General features: G+C 34.4%; 1 protein-coding gene across 3 annotated transcripts in view; it reads right to left on the bottom strand.

The window, feature by feature from the left end:
• CDH9 (cadherin 9) overlaps window positions 1–19,946 on the bottom strand; it is an 82,695-nt gene that overhangs the window by 5,519 nt on the left and 57,230 nt on the right. For all 3 annotated transcript variants that reach the window (XM_034998807.1, XM_034998808.1, XM_034998809.1), the window contains 6 exons: window positions 19,245–19,432; window positions 18,045–18,298; window positions 5,462–5,598; window positions 4,888–5,009; window positions 947–1,064; window positions 592–843 (listed from right to left, as the gene is read on the bottom strand). In XM_034998807.1, coding sequence (XP_034854698.1) covers window positions 592–843; window positions 947–1,064; window positions 4,888–5,009; window positions 5,462–5,598; window positions 18,045–18,298; window positions 19,245–19,432 — 1,071 coding nt within the window. The remainder of the gene's footprint in view (window positions 1–591; window positions 844–946; window positions 1,065–4,887; window positions 5,010–5,461; window positions 5,599–18,044; window positions 18,299–19,244; window positions 19,433–19,946) is intronic.

Raw genomic sequence — 19,946 nt, forward strand, 5'->3', positions numbered from 1 at the left:
ATTTTCTTTTTCTAATCGAAAGAACCATTTTATTTTTTTTAGTTTTAGTTTTATTATATTATGTTATGTTAATCACCATACATGACATCATTAGTTTTTGATGTAGTGTTCCATGATTCATAGTTTGCATATAACACCCAGTGTTCCATGCAGAATGTGCCCTCTTTAATACCCGTCACCGGCTAACCCATCCCCCCACCCCCCTCCCCTTTAAAACCCTCAGTTTGTTTCTCAGAGTCCATCGTCTCTCATGGTTCGTCTCCCCCCTCCAATTTCCCCCCTTCATTTTTCCCTTCCTACTATCATCTTCTTTTTTTTAACATATAATGTATTATTTGTTTCAGAGGTGCAGGTCTGTGATTCATCAGTCTTACACAATCCACAGTGCTCACCATAGCACATACCCTCCCCAGTGTCTATCACCCAGCCACCCCACCCCTTCCACCCCCCACCACTGAAAGAACCATTTTAATAAAAAGTTAAAAATGTCAACCTTTAGCCCTAGAGAAGTTTGCTTTTTGGTTGCACCATCACTGAACCAGAAGGGAGAGACTTCTTTGAGTGAAATGAGCATTCGGAAGTATAGCTTACCGAGTAGAATGATGACACAAAGAAGGATGGCGATGAGTGCCCCCGTGCTCAGGCCAGCCGCTAGGACCAAGGCCTCTGCATTGCAGGACTGCATGTTTCCCTGATTATCGCAGGCACACACACGGATAGTGAGCGTGCCGGTGCTGCTCTGAATTGGATAATCATTGTCGAAGATTAAAATCGGCAGTAGATAGGTGCTCATTTTTTTGCGGCTATACCCATCTTTTCGAGTCACGATTCCTGCTGTATTATCTAGGAAAACAACAACAAAAAAAGTGTGTGTGGGGGGAAACTCAGACCAGTTTTTAATTTTGCAGCTGAAGGTCTCAATTTTAACTTTAAAAATGTTCTGTACCTTTATTATCTACAATGGTGAAGTTCGGATTGAGAGGAAATTCTGGTACTGGCTCAAAGAAAAATTTATGGCCTCGGGGAGGATCATCTTTGTCCATGACACTGATAGTCTGGATCAACTGAAACCAAATCAGTAAATTAAATAAAGGGCAACAAAGAGCAACTCTTGTTATACTACATTTTAAGTTAGTGTTTGTGCTTTAAATATATCATCGACTTACTAAAGAAACAAAAAACAGGCCATTTTCGGAAATTATGCCAAAGCTTTTTATAGTTCTATGCAATATAACAATTAGTTAAGGATAGAATATGTTCATCAAGTATCACTGTGCAAAGTATCTCTATGAATCTTTGTCTGATTCTTGGCCACTGGAATATCCAACCTTAAAGAAAATTTTATCAGTCCAACATCTATCCTCTTTTAACATTGTTAGAAAGTACCAGTCTGTTTTATTAATAATTGGTTACCAATCTGTTGCCCCCACTAAATAATGATTGTTTCAAAGGCAGAGAACATAACAGATGCATTTTTAAAAAGACAGAAGTGATTAGCACAACTATTCCTACAGATCAAGAACACTATGAATATAATTTTGGTAAAAATAAGCAATATGCCACATAATACCAGAAAGCAAAAGATTTTAAAGCTATGGGGCACCCTAACTACAATCGTATTGCTTATTTTATTCAAAGTATTTGGGTTTTTTTTATGGTATTTGCAAAGTTTAGAAAGATATACAAATAAATGCTTTTCAAGTTTCATAAAATCAGTGTCGAAGTTGAGAAATAACAACACCTCTTAGCCGTGCTCACTATAAGTCAGAGGTGTGCCATAGTGTGAGGATGGAGCATCAAACAACAGGTCAGGCAGAAAAAGTCCACTGAGCATTTCACAGTGGAAAAAGCACTAAGCTACACATCGGGGTGCCTGTTTTTCTAGTCATGGGTCTGCCATCTGTGTGACTTGAAATCACAGCCACTTAATTACTCTTACTTTCAAATTTCTTTTCCACCAAAACAGAGTCGCACTGCTTCCAGGTATAATAGTGCAACTTCTGTAATGAACAATTACTGGAATTTCACAGTGGTTTGACATACCCATCGTTTTGTTTATTGTTTACCTTCTATAGCCATACTAACCTGCAACCTCACTAGTCAACACTTTTACCCCTGTAATTTAATATTAACTATGATTTCATTCATTTTATTGACAGAGAGGCATGGAACCTTACTTTTCTTTATATAATGCTTCTGAAAGTGCACAATTATTAATGCAAACTTAATGCACATTTTCTCCTTAGAAGATTGGATCATGACATAGAAAAAATGCTTTTAGTACTTTAATACTTTTGTTTAGCCTCCTGTTCTAGATTGGCAATGATATCTAATTTTTAGTAATATAAAATATCTTATTTTTAGTAATATTTTAAATCATAAACAACATCGGTCCTCTGGTAATATGGCTGAGTTCTTGAAATGATTAGATGGGCCACTGTATACACATATTTTAACAGAGAATGCGTAGCAGTAGATTAAAATATATTTTCAACCTTGTTAATTTTAATAAGGAAATTGTTTTCTGCCAAGTATATGAACAATGACAGAAATGTTAATAGTAGTAGTATATATTAAAATAATTATTAGTTAATATCAATATTCTTTATTGAATATTATTTTTAATATGTATCAATTACATGAATCAACAAAAGAAAAGCATATTAATGGACAAATAAGTAAAGATTCTGTATATGCTATTGTCAGTTGACTTATGTCTGTCTAAAATATATGTTCAAATCCTATTTCCCAGTACCTGTGAATGTGCTCTTGTTTGGAAACAGGCTCTTTGTAGATGCAATCAAGTTAAGATGATGCCATAGCAGATTAGTGTGGGCCCTAAGCCAATGAATGGAGTCTCATAAGAAGAGGGAAATGTGGATACAGAGAGTTAGAAAAAGAATGTCATGGGACAGTGTGCACAGAGATTGGAGTAATTCTTATAAACCGAGGAATGCCGGTGATTGCTGGCAATTACAGAAGCTGGGAAATGGCAAGAGTCCTGACAGCTGACAGACAGACGGACTGCTGACACCATTGATTTCAGACTTCTAGCCTCCAGAACTGTGTGAGAGCACATCTCTGTTGTTTTAAGCTCTCTAGTTTGTGGTAGGTTCTCACAGTAGCCTTAGGAAACTAATACATCTGTGAAGATTATTTTAAAATGGCTACACATTTATGAAAAAATGTTCAGCCTAAATAATTTGGGAAGAATCCATGTTAAAATTATTATGAGATATTACTATTTGGTGGACACTTAAAGTCTAGTGTTCCAGTAAATAGGCAATCATCCACTAAGTATATGACCTATTTGGGGAGCTGTTTGGAGGCACTGATGTGTATTTATATATAAAATTTAATTATTCTTATTTCAAAGGTTATATCAAAGGAAAGGAACACCAGGTAGTGTATAAATACAAATGTATTATAATGCTCATTATAGCGTTATCTGCTAGACTCACATTGTGTTTATAAACCAAATTTCTATTAGTAAGTGGATAGTTGAATAAACTAATTAATGTGTAGCTGTGCTAGAAAAATTCAGCATCAAATTAAAAATGATCATTTACTAAATTGAGAGTATGTCCATTGCATGTTGCAAAGTAACATGTAAAAAGAAAAAAAGAAAGAAAAACATTTTTTAATCCAAATAACTGTGTAATGATTCTTTTTTGGCAAATACTGATAATACCCCATTTTTATATTTGTGTATGTAAGTGGAACTCTGTCTTGGTCTGCTTGTTTGGGCTGCCGTAAAAATCACTGCAGAAATTAATTTTCTCACAGTTCTGGAGCCTGGAAGTCCAAGATCGAGGTACCAGCTAGGCGGGTTTCTGGTGAGGGCTCTCTTTCTGGCTTGACGACAGCTGCCTCCTTGCTACATCCTCACATTGCCTTTCCTCTGAGTGTGGGCAGAGAGAGAGAGAGTCATCTCTCTTTTGTCTCTCTTTTAAAGGACAGCAACCCTCTCAGATCAGAGCCCCAACCTTATGATCTCATTTAACATTCATTGCTTCCTTAGAAGCTCCATCTCTAAATATAGCCATATTGGGGGTTAGGGTTTCAAATAAACATTTGGTCCATTGCAATCTTCATTGTAATAAAAGGAGGACAGTATTTCACTTTTATTTTCTATATTTAAATAGGCACGATGGAATTATATATGATTCTTAACATCCATCTACTTTTTCTTTAAAGAAATATCTAAATAACTGGTTAAAATTTCTTTCAGTGAAATTTGTGCAGTTGCTGTCATTTGTAAAATACTATATTGGTGTCAAAAATGAACATACTCTGCATTTGGTTAAAGTTACTTTAGAGATCTCTTATATATTAGGGGGACTTTGCAAGAGGACTTTGTAACTCTTGTACTATCTCTTTTTTATCTCAATAATATTGAAGTTGAAAAATCACAAAGTATAATTTATCAAACCAAAATATCCTGCCTGAGAGATTAAAAGAGGAAAAATGTAATCAACAAGACAATTATTGTGATTCCCTTTATACTAACACAAAACAATTTCATTTTCATACTTCATGTTTTATTTAGGAATATATTTCCACTCTATTCTTGAGTATAACTCAGTATCATCATAATTACGAATCCAGGGAGGAACTTTTCATATATATATATATTCATTATATACCCAGTATATAAATTAAAGTATATATTATAACTCTGCCATTACATCATGGGTTCCATAATAAAAACAACTTCAGAAGTCATCTGTTTAGATCACTGTGAGTGTTTTGGTAAGGGGAGATGAACAGATGACAAAGAGGATTGACAGTAGTTTGCATAAAAAAGATTTTGTGCAAGTGAATTGATATGTTATCTGCCTTTGTGAAGAGGAAATATTTTTTAAAGTTTATAATAATTTTATTTACCTGCCCAGGTTTTGCATTTTCACAAACAAATGTTTCATAGTACATGGCAAATTCCGGAGCATGGTCATTTATATCTAGAATTCTGATGAAGACAGGGATGCGGCTACTTTGTTTTGAGTTATCTGCAATGAGAACATGTGTAAGACTTCAGTCTCATTTACAGAGAAGCGGTGATACCACTCACCCCATTTGTAACTTAGCAACAAATCATTTCTGCGGTATTCACTTTCTCAATTGGATTGCTGATGAATAGCTGAGCTTTCTTACATGGTCCAGATGCAAAGCACGATTAAGAAGAGGAGACTATGATTGAGAATGAAGTATTATTTGTAAGACATAATTTTCTCAGACAGATTAATTATTTTTTTGAGGTTATATTCTATTTCTCTCCTAGAGTAAGGTGTAAAAGAAAATCAAGTTTAAAAAGTGGATATTTGAGAATCATTACGATACCGTAAGTCTCCAACACACTCTGAGGTTGCTAATGAGAAAGTGACTTCCCTCAAGAAACAGAGTCTACTTAATGCTATTATTTTACCACTTCGGTGTTCAGGTGGATGTATTCCCCACTCACTTATTTCTGTGGCAGTAATGGAGATGTTGTGCCAAGAAGAGGACTCCCGATCAAGGGGTTTCAAAGTGAAAATAGAGCCATTTTCGGAGTGAATGCTAAAAATCCGGTCCATATCAGTATGCCGATCAATAGAGTATCTGGCAGGAAAGAGATTCATGAATCTAGGCGTTAAGATTATTAATTCACCTACTGTTCCTTAATGTCAGAGGCAGTTCAAGCAATGTTCTCCTAAAGTCATGACCAGTAAAATGCCAACAACTTTCACGAATTTTTATTTAATACCATTGTCGTTTAGCCAATTTGATATATCCGGCCTTTTCCATCATTGCTATTCTAAGATTATGTGTCCTTTAGAGTTATTATTTAAGCTCATGAATCCTTGTGGCAACCTTTAAGTGAGTTTTTAATTGTCACTTGATTTACTTAACCTATCATAGACCTGTTGCAGTGCTTTAGACATGTTAAATTTGATAGAGTCAATTGCATTAGATAAACTGAAATTATGCTAAAAAACATAAGAACATGTGTCCCCAGAGTCCTTATGACTATAAGTGAATAGAGAGAGGCTGTTGTAAAGTGCATTGCTCTTGAACGGCTCTCTATTCAAGGAACATCTCAGCTGAATCGAAGGTTATCCTCCAATCTATTCCTCTGACCTTTTGCAGATAAAAATGAAATGACATATTACACAGAGTTTTATGACTTTTTTCATCAAGGCTGGATATGGAAACTGTCATCATAAACTTTGTATCACTCTATGGTTGGCAAAATAATGCCTCCCCACCTCCCCCAAAGGATGCCCACCTCCTAATCCCTGAAATTTGGGACTCTGTTACTTTACATGGTAAAAGTAACTGTGCAGATGCGATTAAGGTTAAAGTCATTGAGAAGGGAGATTATCCTTGATTATCTAGATAGCCCTAAACTAATCATATAAACCATTTAAAGTGGAAGAAGAAGGCAGAGATGGGCTCTAGAGAAATGAGATGGGAGAAAAAAAAGAGATTTTAAGTATGAAAAGGACTTGACCTCTCACTGTTGGCTTTGAAGATGGTGGAAAGGGGCCACATGCCAAAGGACACAGGCAGCCTCTAGAAACTCAGAATGAACCTTGAGCTGACAGCAAGAAAATGAGAATTTCAGTCCTACAACTGCAAAGAATTGAAATCTGCTAATAACTTGAATGAGCAAGGAAACAATTTCTATCCTTCAGTTTCCAGACAGGAATGTGGCCCTGTCCACACAAACCCCTTGACTTTAGTCCCATGAGACTCATCCCAGATCTCTGACCTATAAAACTATAAGATATAAATTTGAGTTGCTTTGAGCACTAAGTTTATGGTAATTTGTTATGACAGCAATGGAAGGCTGCAACATACTCATAAGAAAGATCTTTTAAAAGGCTAGCTTATAATAAAATCTTTTAGTTATGTCAGGCCATATTAGGCTATACTAACACTTTACATCTGTTTGAGATTTCTGCTGCTGAGTATCTAATTAAGCCATAGAGGAAAATAATCCTCTAAACATCCTTTAAACATTAATGTTCATATGAATTACACTGGGATCTTGTTAAAAACAGATTCTGATTCAGTAGGTCTGGTGTTGGAGCTGGAATTTTTATTTCTAACAAACATCCTAGGCCAATCTCATGTTATAAGTCTATGGACAAGGCTCATACAGCAAGGTTATATACTATGGAATAAACTGATTAGAATAAAGACAGAAAAAGGAATACAACTAACAGACTAACCAGCATCTGGTGTAGTTCTCATTTTTCTAGGTATCTTATTAAAGTCACTTAGCAAATTAACTCCTTTTTGATCTGGTGAATTAGGAAATTACAACTCCCATTATAAATGTAATATATTCACTATCAGGCACTGACTTTGACAAACATAAGTAATAGATATTGAGCAGCCAGTGTTCTAAACATTGTGAAACATTTGTAATTTTAAAAATATTGGATAAAAATCTATTTATCTAAATTCTGTGATTTTTTTCTTTGTTTGCCTTGGTTGTTTTAATGAAGAACCCACGACTTAGTCTATTGCTATAATAACTATATTAAAATTAAGAGATCCATTAGTAAACTCAGACTTCCAAAATAACTGTAATAACTTAACATCATGGGGTTTGCCTAATTTATTTTCTGCTAAACTTTATCAAATGAGTTTCTCAGACTGACAGATACTATTTCAAAGTGAATATTTGACCATGTGTGGGAGGGAATATATATATATATATATATATATATATATATATATATATACACACACACTGGATTTTTAAAAATGATTTTATTTATTTATTTATTTGACAGAGAGAGGGAACACAAGCAGGGAGAGTGGGAAAGGGAGGAGCAGACTCCCCGCTGAGCAGGGAGCCCCACGCAGGGCTCAATCCCAGGACCCTGGGACCATGACCTGAGCCGAAGGCAGAGGCTTAACTGACTGAGCCACCCAGGCGCCCTTATATACTGGATTTCATCTCAAATGTGGAATAACTAAAAGCTTTATGTGGTTGATTTTAGTTTCCTTTCTGTACAAGGATGTACAAATAACTAAAAGCTTTATGTGGTTGGTTTTAGGCTCCTTTCTGTACAATGTATGTACAAGTTACTTATCCTCCCAGCCCCTGCTTCATATCATTCACATCCCAGAGCTGTGCCCAGACCAGGCCTACTGGGCAGCACAAAGGGGCAAGGAGAGCCCAGCCCCAATCCCAGAATTCTTCCAAGCTCCCTGACCTTTTGAAGTTTTCACCCACCCATTCCAATTATCCTCATCCCTTGTCATCCCCTGCTTGGCTTTTCTGCATGTGGTCATCTGCTGTGGCCTGGTGTGTAATGGGTTAAAAATAAGCCACTGCCTGACATCCCAACATTTGACACCCCAGCAACGTGTGACTCCCCCAACATTCCACTATGCCATCCTGCAGCTGAAATGGGAACACTGGCTGCCTTTGCAGCCCCAAACTCTTGGACAGAGGATCTGGGAGGTAGAAGCCATGCCAGAGAACTTGGGGAAAATGAGAGGGAGGAAGGGAAGAAGGAGACAAAGCTGAGCTAAAGCTGAAGTCCTACTGAGTAAGATGAAAACAGGCTGGAAAAAAAAACACCGCAGGAGAGGACCTCTCCCCAAGCAAGCCAATGAGCAGCCCTGCCAGACTACTGCCAGATTGAGAAATCCAGACGCTCGTCAGGGCTCGGCTTCTCTGCCAAATGACTGCGTGGAAACCAAAATGAGCCGGCCTGTGTTCTTCCTAGCTCCCACCCTCCCCGTGCTGCTGTGCTCTGCTCCTCCCCACACTTCCCTGCTATAGTTCCCAGCTGCTGTAATGGAGCCGCCTCCAACTCTAACAATAAATTCAAGTTCATTACAAAAAAAAAAAAAAAAATACAAAACCAGCCCAGTCACCTTCTTGTCCTTTGGAAGGGTTGTGCAATGGGCAGTTAGAGCCACAGGAAAATGGTAGTATCTTCTCACTTTTTCAATAATCATAATTATCATTTTCCTACATGGTGTTATGAAAAAAATTGGGGAGATTTTTGATATATGGTCAAATTATGGATTACATGATATATGGTCACTGCCAAAGAGTAGCTATACTTGTGGTGTGGGAAATCCTAAAGAGGTAGAGGATAACTAGAAACAGATACAAAAATAAATACATAAAATACATAATGGTGTATACGTATATCTCCTAGGAGCAAAAGTTATATCAGGTTTTAACCAATAATTCATTGTCAGACAAGGATCTGAGGTAGATCTTATTTTTTAAAAAACTATTAATGTACTAAAATTGAGGATGGCAATCATATTAAATTTTCTCTTTTTAATCTCTATTGCTTAATAAATGCTAAAATGAAAAAAGAAATACAAAGCTTCCTATCTCTAGGTGTCAAGCCTCCTACAATTTAGTTCCTGATGTGGGCTAAGAAAGTCAGTAGAACATTTTTAAATGTTCTATTTTACTTAAATACTTAAATACTTACACCAAATTCTGCTAATGAATAAAACAAACCTAAAATGAACACAAAGAAAGCAGTGTAAAAAATATAACTCAACCACAAATATGAATTGAGTGGAATTCAATTTATAATATTTGCCTGAATATATTTCTTTCTACTATTAGAAAAGTCAATAGCTAGCCATTATCTGCTTATGGCTAAACAGACATTGGACTTTTTACCTACTGCTAGCATTGAAGATCAAAATAAAAAATAAAAATCCTTTGTGCTCCTTGCTACTTGCCCTAGAGATTAGCATGGGGCTTTCTATGATTGAGGAATAGCTAACAATTCTAACATTATGCAAGTCCAACTTTGACGTACTTGGAGCATATGTGGGAACAGAATAAGTTTCTGTCTATCCTACTCATAGATTCAATCTTGAAAGGTACTATTTTCCAAGTTAAGAATTCATGGTGGAGAACCACTTTGACAATGTAGACATAGTTCACTTTAACACTAACACTGCACACTTCCAGGTATATATTCAGAAATTTGCCCTCGTGCAAATGATGTCTCACAATTTGTCAAAGCCCAGAGATCATTTTCTTTCATTCAGCAGCAAATACTCTATTTTCAACACAGAATGGGACATTCTCGTTTACCTATTAATAATAAATATACCAGAAAGAGCTTGATAAACAACACAGGACAAAGCCATCTCTATGTTCCAGCAGATGGCCTATTAAAACAACACTATTTTATTCATCTCCTTACATTTAATTTTGAGCAATAAGTTAAAAAAAAAGTCCACTGGCATAACTTTTTAATTGAATCAGCATCTGCAGAAACAGCAAATAAGTGAGAAAGAGCACAAGAGAACTGAACCTGAGGAAGCTGAACTCTGCTTCAGTTTGTTTGCTTTTCATTTTTCATGTTCTACCATTAAGAATCCAACACATATCACATCCCTGTATTTTCATCTATCACAATAAAACACATAAATTACAAACACCGGAACAAATCAGTAGTATGCAGAAATGTGTCAAGCGTAGTACTCCTCTTTACTGCATTCCAGGTACATCTTCCACCGACTACGTCAATATAATTAGGCTCTAAGTTTGCTCTTTTCCTTTCCAGCTACTGCATTCCAGAAATGTGTTTTCTTTTTTTTTTTTTTAAAGATTTTATTTATTTATTTGAGAGAGAGAATGAGATAGAGAGAGCATGAGAGGGAGGAGGGTCAGAGGGAGAAGCAGACTCCCTGCGGAGCAGGGAGCCCGATGCGGGACTCGATCCTGGGACTCCAGGATCGTGACCTGAGCCGAAGGCAGTCGCTTAACCAACTGAGTCACCCAGGCGCCCCATCCAGAAATGTGTTTTCTATCTATGAACCGTGAAACTTTCATTGCCCTTCAAAAAGAGAATGTGGCTATGCAGTACTTGAGCCAATAGTTTAAGTCTTTTTTTTTTTCCCAATATTAATGGCATTGTTTTTAAATAATCATGATTTTTAAATAAATGAATATTATTTTACTCTCTGTAATAAAATCAAGCAAGTATTAGAGAAACACTGAGAGACACACACACACGCACACATCCAGTTATTCACTCATTTCAGCTTAGGGTGGAATCATGTACATTTTATTGAAGCGTAACTAAAAAAGCATTTCTTTCCAGCAAGTTTGTTGTGTACTTCCTTCTCAGTTTGACTGCAGTAGAAAAGATCTCTTCTAAAATTTGTTGAACTTTAAATATGTTGAGCATAAAATAGGTGTGAAATGAGACAACATGTTCTTTCAGAACCTGTAAAGTTATCATCAACCCTATAACTTGGGAAATCCGTGATCACTAATGAGGTGAAGCAGAGCTGACAACAGCTGCGAATTGTAATCATAATCTCATGTTGCAAGCGGCAGATGTATTTCAGAAAATATATTTGATGAACAGATTTACTGGTGGGTGGGAAATAGTTCCTAAGATTTCCCTGGAGAATATTTCTCCATGATGCTTATCATAGCCCATTTCTGCTCTAAGGATCAGTCCTCCTAAATTCTATAGGAGCAAACAAAAGAGTCACATGTTACAATGTTGTCTCCTTGTTGACTTATTGCTAGTTTCTCCCAGTGTAATAAGATATCTAAAGATGTTGGGTTTGTTTTTTTTTTTTTTGCATATATCTTTATGCAAACAGGAACCAGCCTATATACTATGTTTTCAGGCATGGCCTTATTTGTTGACAGAGTTGGCAGTATGATTTTAGAGACGTAATTTGGGATAAATTTGTTTGTTTCAGTATTTTTCTTCTCTTTGTCATTTCTGAGATTTTATATGTAAAACCACTGTTCATTATTTCTTTATACTTGAGTATACCTTATTAAACACAAATATTTTTGAGAGAACTATGAACTTAAAAATTTATCAGCCACTTTTATATACTACTGAGCAAGGTTGCAAATTTTACTATCAGTATTTGACCTAGAAATTTTACTCCTAAAATCGTATCCTGAGGAAATTCCAGATATAGGAAAGGATATATTTATATAGATTGGGTAGATTATTTATCGATATCTATTTCTATATCTGTATCTATATCAATTTACATCGATATCTAATCCATATATATAGGATATATATAGATTGATAGACTGTTTGCAACTAAATTTCCAGCAATCATGTTTCACCTACATGATAGTGTGTTATTTATACAATAGAAGTTTATTGAGAAGTTTAATGGCATTATCAAACATTCACAATTAATAAAAATACATAAACCTATATGTATATTATAATGATCTCTACTTACTAAAGTTAGGTGACTGATAAGTGGAAAGTTTCAATACCTGATAAAAATAGAATAAAATACCACTGAAGTATCTATTGAGAGACTTTTATAGATGTCTTCTTCACTACAAAATTACCTGTGCAAGAGTGACTAAATTATATAATTAAAACATGTTTAAAATGACATATTGAATGTCTTTTTTTAGCAACTATAGAATAACAAGGGATGGATTTACCAGCCCCCCCAACACACACGCACGCACATACACACACACACAACCCACTAACACTAAATGAAATATATGAAACTAAATGAAAATTATTTTTGAAGGATTATACACCAGAGAACAATGACAATAATCCCAGAGAAAAGGAAAAGATATGATGTGATCTTCTAGTTTGCTGCCTGGGAGAGGTTCCAAAGAAGAATATAGGAAGTGCAAGCCCAAATGGAGTCTGTCCATCCCCTGAGTTCAAGCTGATAGCCCATGTCGAGAACAAAGTGTCTAGAATTTGAAAGGCAGAATAATTCATGGGAGAGAGCTTCACAAAGAGGGAACTACTGAAATCTGAAGAAAATATTATTCGAGTTTTCATCTGAGTACTGATCAGAATATGTTTGGGGACAGATAAAGTGAGGCAATAGAAGTAATCAATCACAAAGATTAGGAGGGAGCAAAACTATGAACTGGCACGTTGTAGTTCTAGAATAGTTCTAGTTTCCACCAACCAAAGAGAAATTCATAACTCATGGGGCTTTGGTAGACTACCCAGGAAAGTCTAATTTGATTATGGGGCAAAATTAGGTCTAGAAAAAGGGCTGCTAATAAAGCACAAAAGCAAGGTCCAAAAAGATTAAGATGTTGTAAGTAATTTAAACACACATCTGAGGGGCACCTGGGTGGCTGGGTTAAGCAGTTAAGCCTCTGCCTTTGTCTCAGGCCATGATCCCAGGATCCTGCTCAGCAGGGTGTCTGCTTCTCCTTCTCCCTCTGCCCCTCCTTCTGCCCCTGCTCCTGCACACTGTCTCTGTCTCCTGCTCTCTCTTTCACTTGTGCTCTCTCTCAAATAAATAAATAAAATCTTTAAAAAACAAAACAAAACACATCTGAATGCAGCTCAAGAGTATTTATGAAAATGTAAAGCTAAAAAGAAAAAAAAAAGAAAATGCAAAGCTACCTAACACTAAACACAATAAAAGCACAGTGTTTGTCATCCAATCAAAACTTACAGGCATGCAAAAAACAAGAAAATATGACTTCCAGGAAAAATCTGTCAATTGAAAACAACCCAGAAATAACACTTCCAGAGAAGAAATTATAATCTATGAGATGAAAAAAATACTCTAGATGGAATTAAAGCAGGTTAGATATTGGGGGAAAAAAAAAAAAAAAGATTAGTAAACTTGAAGATGAAGATGAATGGGAACTATTTAGAATGGCTAAGAGGGAAAAAAGAAGACTAAACAAACAGCACCAGCGCACTGTATTGCACATTTAGGAGACCTAGCATAATTATAATTAAATTTCCTTAAAGAGAAGAATATAGGGCAAAAAAATATTAAAGAGACTGGATGAAAAATTTTCCAAGTTTGAGGAAAGCCACAAAGTCACAAATTCAGGAAGCTTTATAAACTTCAAGTACAAAATAGATGAAGCTTATTATAGAAAGGTATATCATAATCCAATTGCTTAAAACCAGTGACACAATTTAAAAGCATCCCAAGGAACAACTGGCAATGTATGAAGAGAAAAATAAACATTAAGGACAATGAGAAATTTTTGTTGTATTGGTACAAAGAACAACACATCTAAAGCTAGAGGGAAATTTATTTATCACTAAAACACACATATGAGAATAATAGTAGGTCTCAAATCAATGACCTCGGCTTCTGACTCAAGTACATAGAGAAGAAGAGCAAATGAAACTCAATGTAAGCAGAAAAGAAGAATGAAGATCAGAGCCAAAAAACAAAAAAAAAGAAAAAAAGAAAAGAAAACAAACTATTGAAAAAGCAATTAAACCTGTTCTTTGAGAAGATCAATCAACTAAGAAGTCTAGTCACACTGGCCAAGAAAAAAATGGCTATCATTACTAGACTATCAAAAGGATAATATGAACATTATGAACAACTTTTGAATTTCATCAACTTTGATGAAATTCAAAAATTCCCTGAAAGATGAAGAAAAAGGGAAAAAAAAGCCAAACTTACCACTACTAAAGAAATAAAATTTGTAGCTGTAACTCATATAAAAAAGATAATACAGTCCTTTGCTTTTAAATTCTACCAAACATTTAAAGAAAAATAATGTCAATTCTATGCAAACTCATCCAAAAAATTAAAAGAGGATCTTATATTTCTGACTGCATTCTGAGACAGTATTACTATGACACAAAATCCAAACAGACATTACATGAAAACAAAACTTTAAAATTATGTCCCAATAAAAATGGGTTCAAAGTTATTTTTTAAACTTTAGTAAACTGAATTCAACAATATATAATTATAGTATAATGTGGCTAAGTGACATTTATCCCAATATTTGAAAAATAAATCAAATAATACATCATTTTACTATATGGCCATCTTAATAGACAAAGAAAATACCATTTGACAAAATCCAAACTCTATTCCTGATAAAAATGCTTAGAACAAAAGGAATAGAATAAAATTGTCCCTGCAGATGGCATCATACTGAATGATGAAAGACTAAATGATTTCTTTATAAGACAAGGAAGAAGGCAAGGATTTCTGTTCTTATACTTCTATTTACCATTGTTTTAGAGGTTCTTGCCAGCGCAGTAAAGCAATAAAATGAAGTATAAAAAATGTTTTTTGTAGACATAAAAACCACAAAATACAGCTGAAAAAAATCTCTATATAAGCAGAGAAAAATATATTATTTTGGGTTAATAGATTCAGTATCATTAGGATGTCATCAATTCTGCCTACATTAATCTACACACTTAACACAACTCAAATCAAAATTCTAGCAGAATCTTTTGTAGCAGTTGACATATGAAAATACAAAGGGCCTAGAATTACCAAACAAATTTAGAAAAGAAAAAAAATGATAGATGATATTTAATTTCAAGACTTTTTATAAAGGTACAGAAAACTGTGATTTTTGCAAACATAGATAAATATATAATTGGAACAGAAGAGAGAGTCCAGAGTTAGATCCATATATACATAGGCAATTGAATTTTAACAGTGGTATGAAGGCTATTCAGTGACAAGAATAGTATCTGCAACTCATGGTGCTGGAAACATTGGGGATCCATATACCAAAAAGCAAAATGAGGATGATCCATACCTCATACAATATAAAAGTTAACTTAAAATGAATCACTGATGTAAATATAATACTGAAAACAATAATCTTCTAGAAGAAAACACAGAATAAGAATTTTGGGATCAGGCAGATGTTTTCTATATAAGGCACTAAAAGCTCAATCCATAAATTAAAAGTTAATAAATTAGATCTCATCAAAATTGAGAACATTTGCCTTTTGAAAGTCACTTTATGGGAATGTAAATACAAGCCACTAACTGGGAGAAAATATTTGTAAATCACGTATCTGATAAAGGACTTGTATCCATCGTGTGAAGTGTGTGTGTGTGTGTATCTCCAAATCAATAATAAAGAAATAACACAGAAAATCTAAGCAAGTATTGAATAAATACTTCATCAAAGAACATGTATGGGTGGCACATTTAAGCATATAAAAAATGTTCAACATCGTTGGTCATATAGGCAATTAAGATACTATTATACACCCTATTAGAATGGCTACAGTTAAAAAAGGTTGACTTTTTATGGTCCAATCATAACACTTCTAGGTATTTACTCAAGAAAAGTGAAAACATAACTATACAAATTCTGATTCACAAGTTTTGTATATATACTTACATACAAATGTGTATAAAGGTATTGCAATATCCAAGTGTTTGAAACAACTCAAAATGTCAACCGATAAGTGAACAGATAAATCGCAAATTGTGGTATCTCTGTAAAATGGAATACTTTTCAGCAATTGGAGGGATAAACTATTGATGCACATAACAACATGGAAAAATCTCAATATAGTTAGGCTAAGTGAAACAAGTTAGACTAAAGAATAAATACTGTATGATTGCATTTGTACAAATTCAAGAAAACCCAATATAGTCTGATCGATATTGAAGAAACCTGATCAGTGTTTGCCTGGGGATTAGGGGATGGATTTTAGGAAGTTTGGGAGGGGGGCATTAAAAAGTACATGAGCAAACTTTTGGGGGTAAGATATATGTTCATTTTCTTGATCTTGATGATGTTTTAGTGGATGTATGAATATAGAAAAGTTTATCAAATCATACAAATTAAAGTTGTGAAATTTATTGTTGGTCGGTAATACATCAATACATTTGTTAAAAAAGAATTAAAAGGCTGTAATTTTCTAAGCTAACATGTCTATAGTTGGAGCTTATGAAATTCCCTATTGTGGGCAATGGGAAAAATGAAAGGAAACTAGACCAAATTCTGAGGGACAAAAACCATGTTTTGCCCTTTGCATAATTTTGTCCCTGAGGGATCTGCCTTGTATAACTGAAGTCAGTCCAATTAGTCTACAAATGAGGAACATTATATTAATTATCTCTAATTAGTAAACAGGTCATTAAGAAAGCAGACTATGTCTGCCAAAGATTTGGCTATGCATTCAGATCAACGATAGTTTGAATCGTCAGTCTGTTAATTATTTGTACTGTGTCCTTTAACCCTTTGCATCTCAATTTCTTCTTTTATAAAATTTGGGTGATAACAATTGTACCGCCTAATAAAGTTGTGGTGAAGCTTAACTGAACTAATAAATATAAGTCTCTTTAGACTCTCTAGCTTCTAGCAAGTGCTCAATAAATGGTAACAATTATCTTACAGAAGAAGGGATAGGCAAAATGTTTGACAGTCTCGTGTCATGAATTTAATGCCACAGTTGGACATAGCTACCCGTCTTCACCCACCCATCCTATCCATTCATAACTATATTTTCATTCCCCTTAAGAACCACATGTAGTAATCACTTAAGATTCCAGCATATTTGAAAGCTCTGAGAACGTTAATACAATATTCAAGCTTTGGGAAAGTGTTAACACTATACTTCACAATACCATATTAATTTTAATGTTTGCCATACTCAAATATCATTACTTTCTTTACTAATTCTCTGTTATTATTACAATATAATCGACATACTGTTTTTTTTTTCCCAAAATTTTAATAGATGGTATGCTGAGTGACTATTTTTAAAGGAGAAACCAGTATTAACTGTATGTTAACTGACTAGAATTTAAATAAAAATTTGAAAAAACGGTGTAAAAACAAACAAAAAAGGTGTTTTAACATTTCAAATTACCTCTTAATAGTATTTCTAGAACAATTTTTTTCTAATTTATTTGTTTAGATCACTTACTATTTGAACTGTGATTTCTCCAAGAGAGACAATGAGATGGGAATCACAACAGCTAAAGGATTAAAATCATAGACTCTGGAGACAGATGGCCTGATTCTCAAACCCAGCTTTGCCACTCACTAATTGTTTGGCAGGTTATTTAAATTCTTAGTAACTTAATCTTATCTGCAGACAGGTATAATAACAGGATCTACCTTGTAAAGTGATGAGTTAAATGCAATAATACATTGAGATCACTTAAAAGGCAGTCCAGCTAAGAGTTTGTCCTATGGAAGTGTTTAGTATTGTTACTGTACTTGATCATATATAGTACAATGTAATTCTTTTCACACATGCTTATAAATAGTGAGAAGATGATTATTTTTCTGCAAACTTAAAGTTTCACAAAATACTTACTTTATTAAATTGTTCATGGCATCTGGGTCATATGCTGTAACCTGTCCAATGATGCTGCCCTCCTTTACATCTTCATCTACTTCTATCAAGTAAAAAAGTTTACTGAACACAGGAGGCTCATCTATATCTTGCACAGATATTTTGACCACGGCTGTGTCTTTGAAAGGTCCCAGGTGTAGGAATCGTGGATCAGGGTGAGTGTTACTTGCATCCACTCTTAAAGTGTACAGCATTTTGTTTTCAAAATCTAAATTCTGAAGTTAAATAAGAAAAATTAGTATAATATAGCAGACATGACAATGGAAGACAACATTAAAGTTTAATAACCAGCTCTGTTAATGGTACCAGTAATTGTGGTTAAAAAACTTTCCCAATTATTGCTTTATAGGTATATCAAATAAATTAGTAATTTTTTATTTTGTCTTATGCTTATTCATACAGGGTAACTGAATATAATGGTATGCACACTAAGATCAAGTCCCACTTGATAATGCATTTCACATTTTGATGGCCACAGGCAAATGTATTATCTAAATGGGCATATAAATTATTTATTATTATTATTATTAAAGTTATACAAAGTTAAAATCAGAGAAAATATAGAATCAAGTAGAGATTCAGCAAACTATTCATATAAGTTGCTTCTTTGGTCCAATATTTCTAAAACTGTTATTTTAAAAAGAAAAAAAAACATATTTCATTAATCTGAACACTGTGGAAAGCAAGATGTAAATGAAAACAGAAAAATCAGGGAAATAGAACATAATCCACATTTAGCTGGATTATAGTATGTAAAGTTTCATAATGTTTTCCCACACTGCATCCAACATAAAACATGCAGAATCTTCGGGTTTCATCTGCTTGAAGAGGCTAATTTAAATATTATAAAAAGTGCATGAAATAAAGTTATGGCTGCATGCCTATTTTGGGGGCCACAGAAAACATAAAACAAGTACCTTTGAGGCTATCTAATTCTAGTTTGATTTTCTACTCTAAGCACAAGCAGTTAAGGTTTTGTATCGCTTTTTAAGTGTCAATGATGAAGATGGTTCACTTATTTGAGATGAAACCACAACCATACCCACTTCTATGAAAGCTGGACAGTGTGGAAAAATAAATCCTAGGCTTTTCTTCCCTTAACTGAAAAGCAAAAATAAACTATAAGCGCTCAGTGAAAAAATGAAGACAGCGTAAAGAAACCTGTTTGACAGTTATAATCCCTTCCTGTGTATCCTTGTCAGTGATGATGTCAAACATGTCTGCTCCATCTCCTTCAGCAATGCTGTATTCCATCTCAGCATTTTCCCCCACATCAGGGTCATTGGCTTTTATCCTTCCAAGATGGGTTCCAAGAGGTACAGACTCAGGAGAATTAAATTGATACGTACCTGAAAATTAAATCAGAGATGTTTTACATTTCATCTTTAGATAACAAAAATCTTTCATTTCCTCTGCCTTTTTTACTTCAATAAATTAATTTTAAATTGGGAGAGTTTATTTTTTTCATATTGTAATTATAAACTGTCAAAATATAGGTTTATTAAGTTGGAAAAATAATTTATAAAGGCAGAACACTCTCATTTTGTAAATGAGAAAGACTAAGTTCCAGGAAGATTAAGTGAGTGTTCCAAGGTTATTTAGATACTAGATGGTAGACGTGATATTAGAATACAGAACTTTTGCTCAAGAGGACAAGAAAACTGATTATTTACTATGTATCTAGTGCTTTCAATATTGTCATTATATATTTTTACATTTTTTAAATTATTTCAAAAACACGGACTTATTCTTATATCCTAAGTCAGGGATAGAAAACTAAATCCATACACATAAACTTTCCTTCCTTCTTTTCTTCCTTCCTTCCTTCCTTCCTTCCTTCCTTCCTTCCTTCCTTCCTTCCTT

Source organism: Mirounga leonina, unplaced genomic scaffold (assembly GCF_011800145.1).
Source record: "Mirounga leonina isolate KUSES-001 unplaced genomic scaffold, KU_Mleo_1.0 Mir_95, whole genome shotgun sequence".
Lineage (NCBI taxonomy): Eukaryota > Metazoa > Chordata > Mammalia > Carnivora > Phocidae > Mirounga > Mirounga leonina.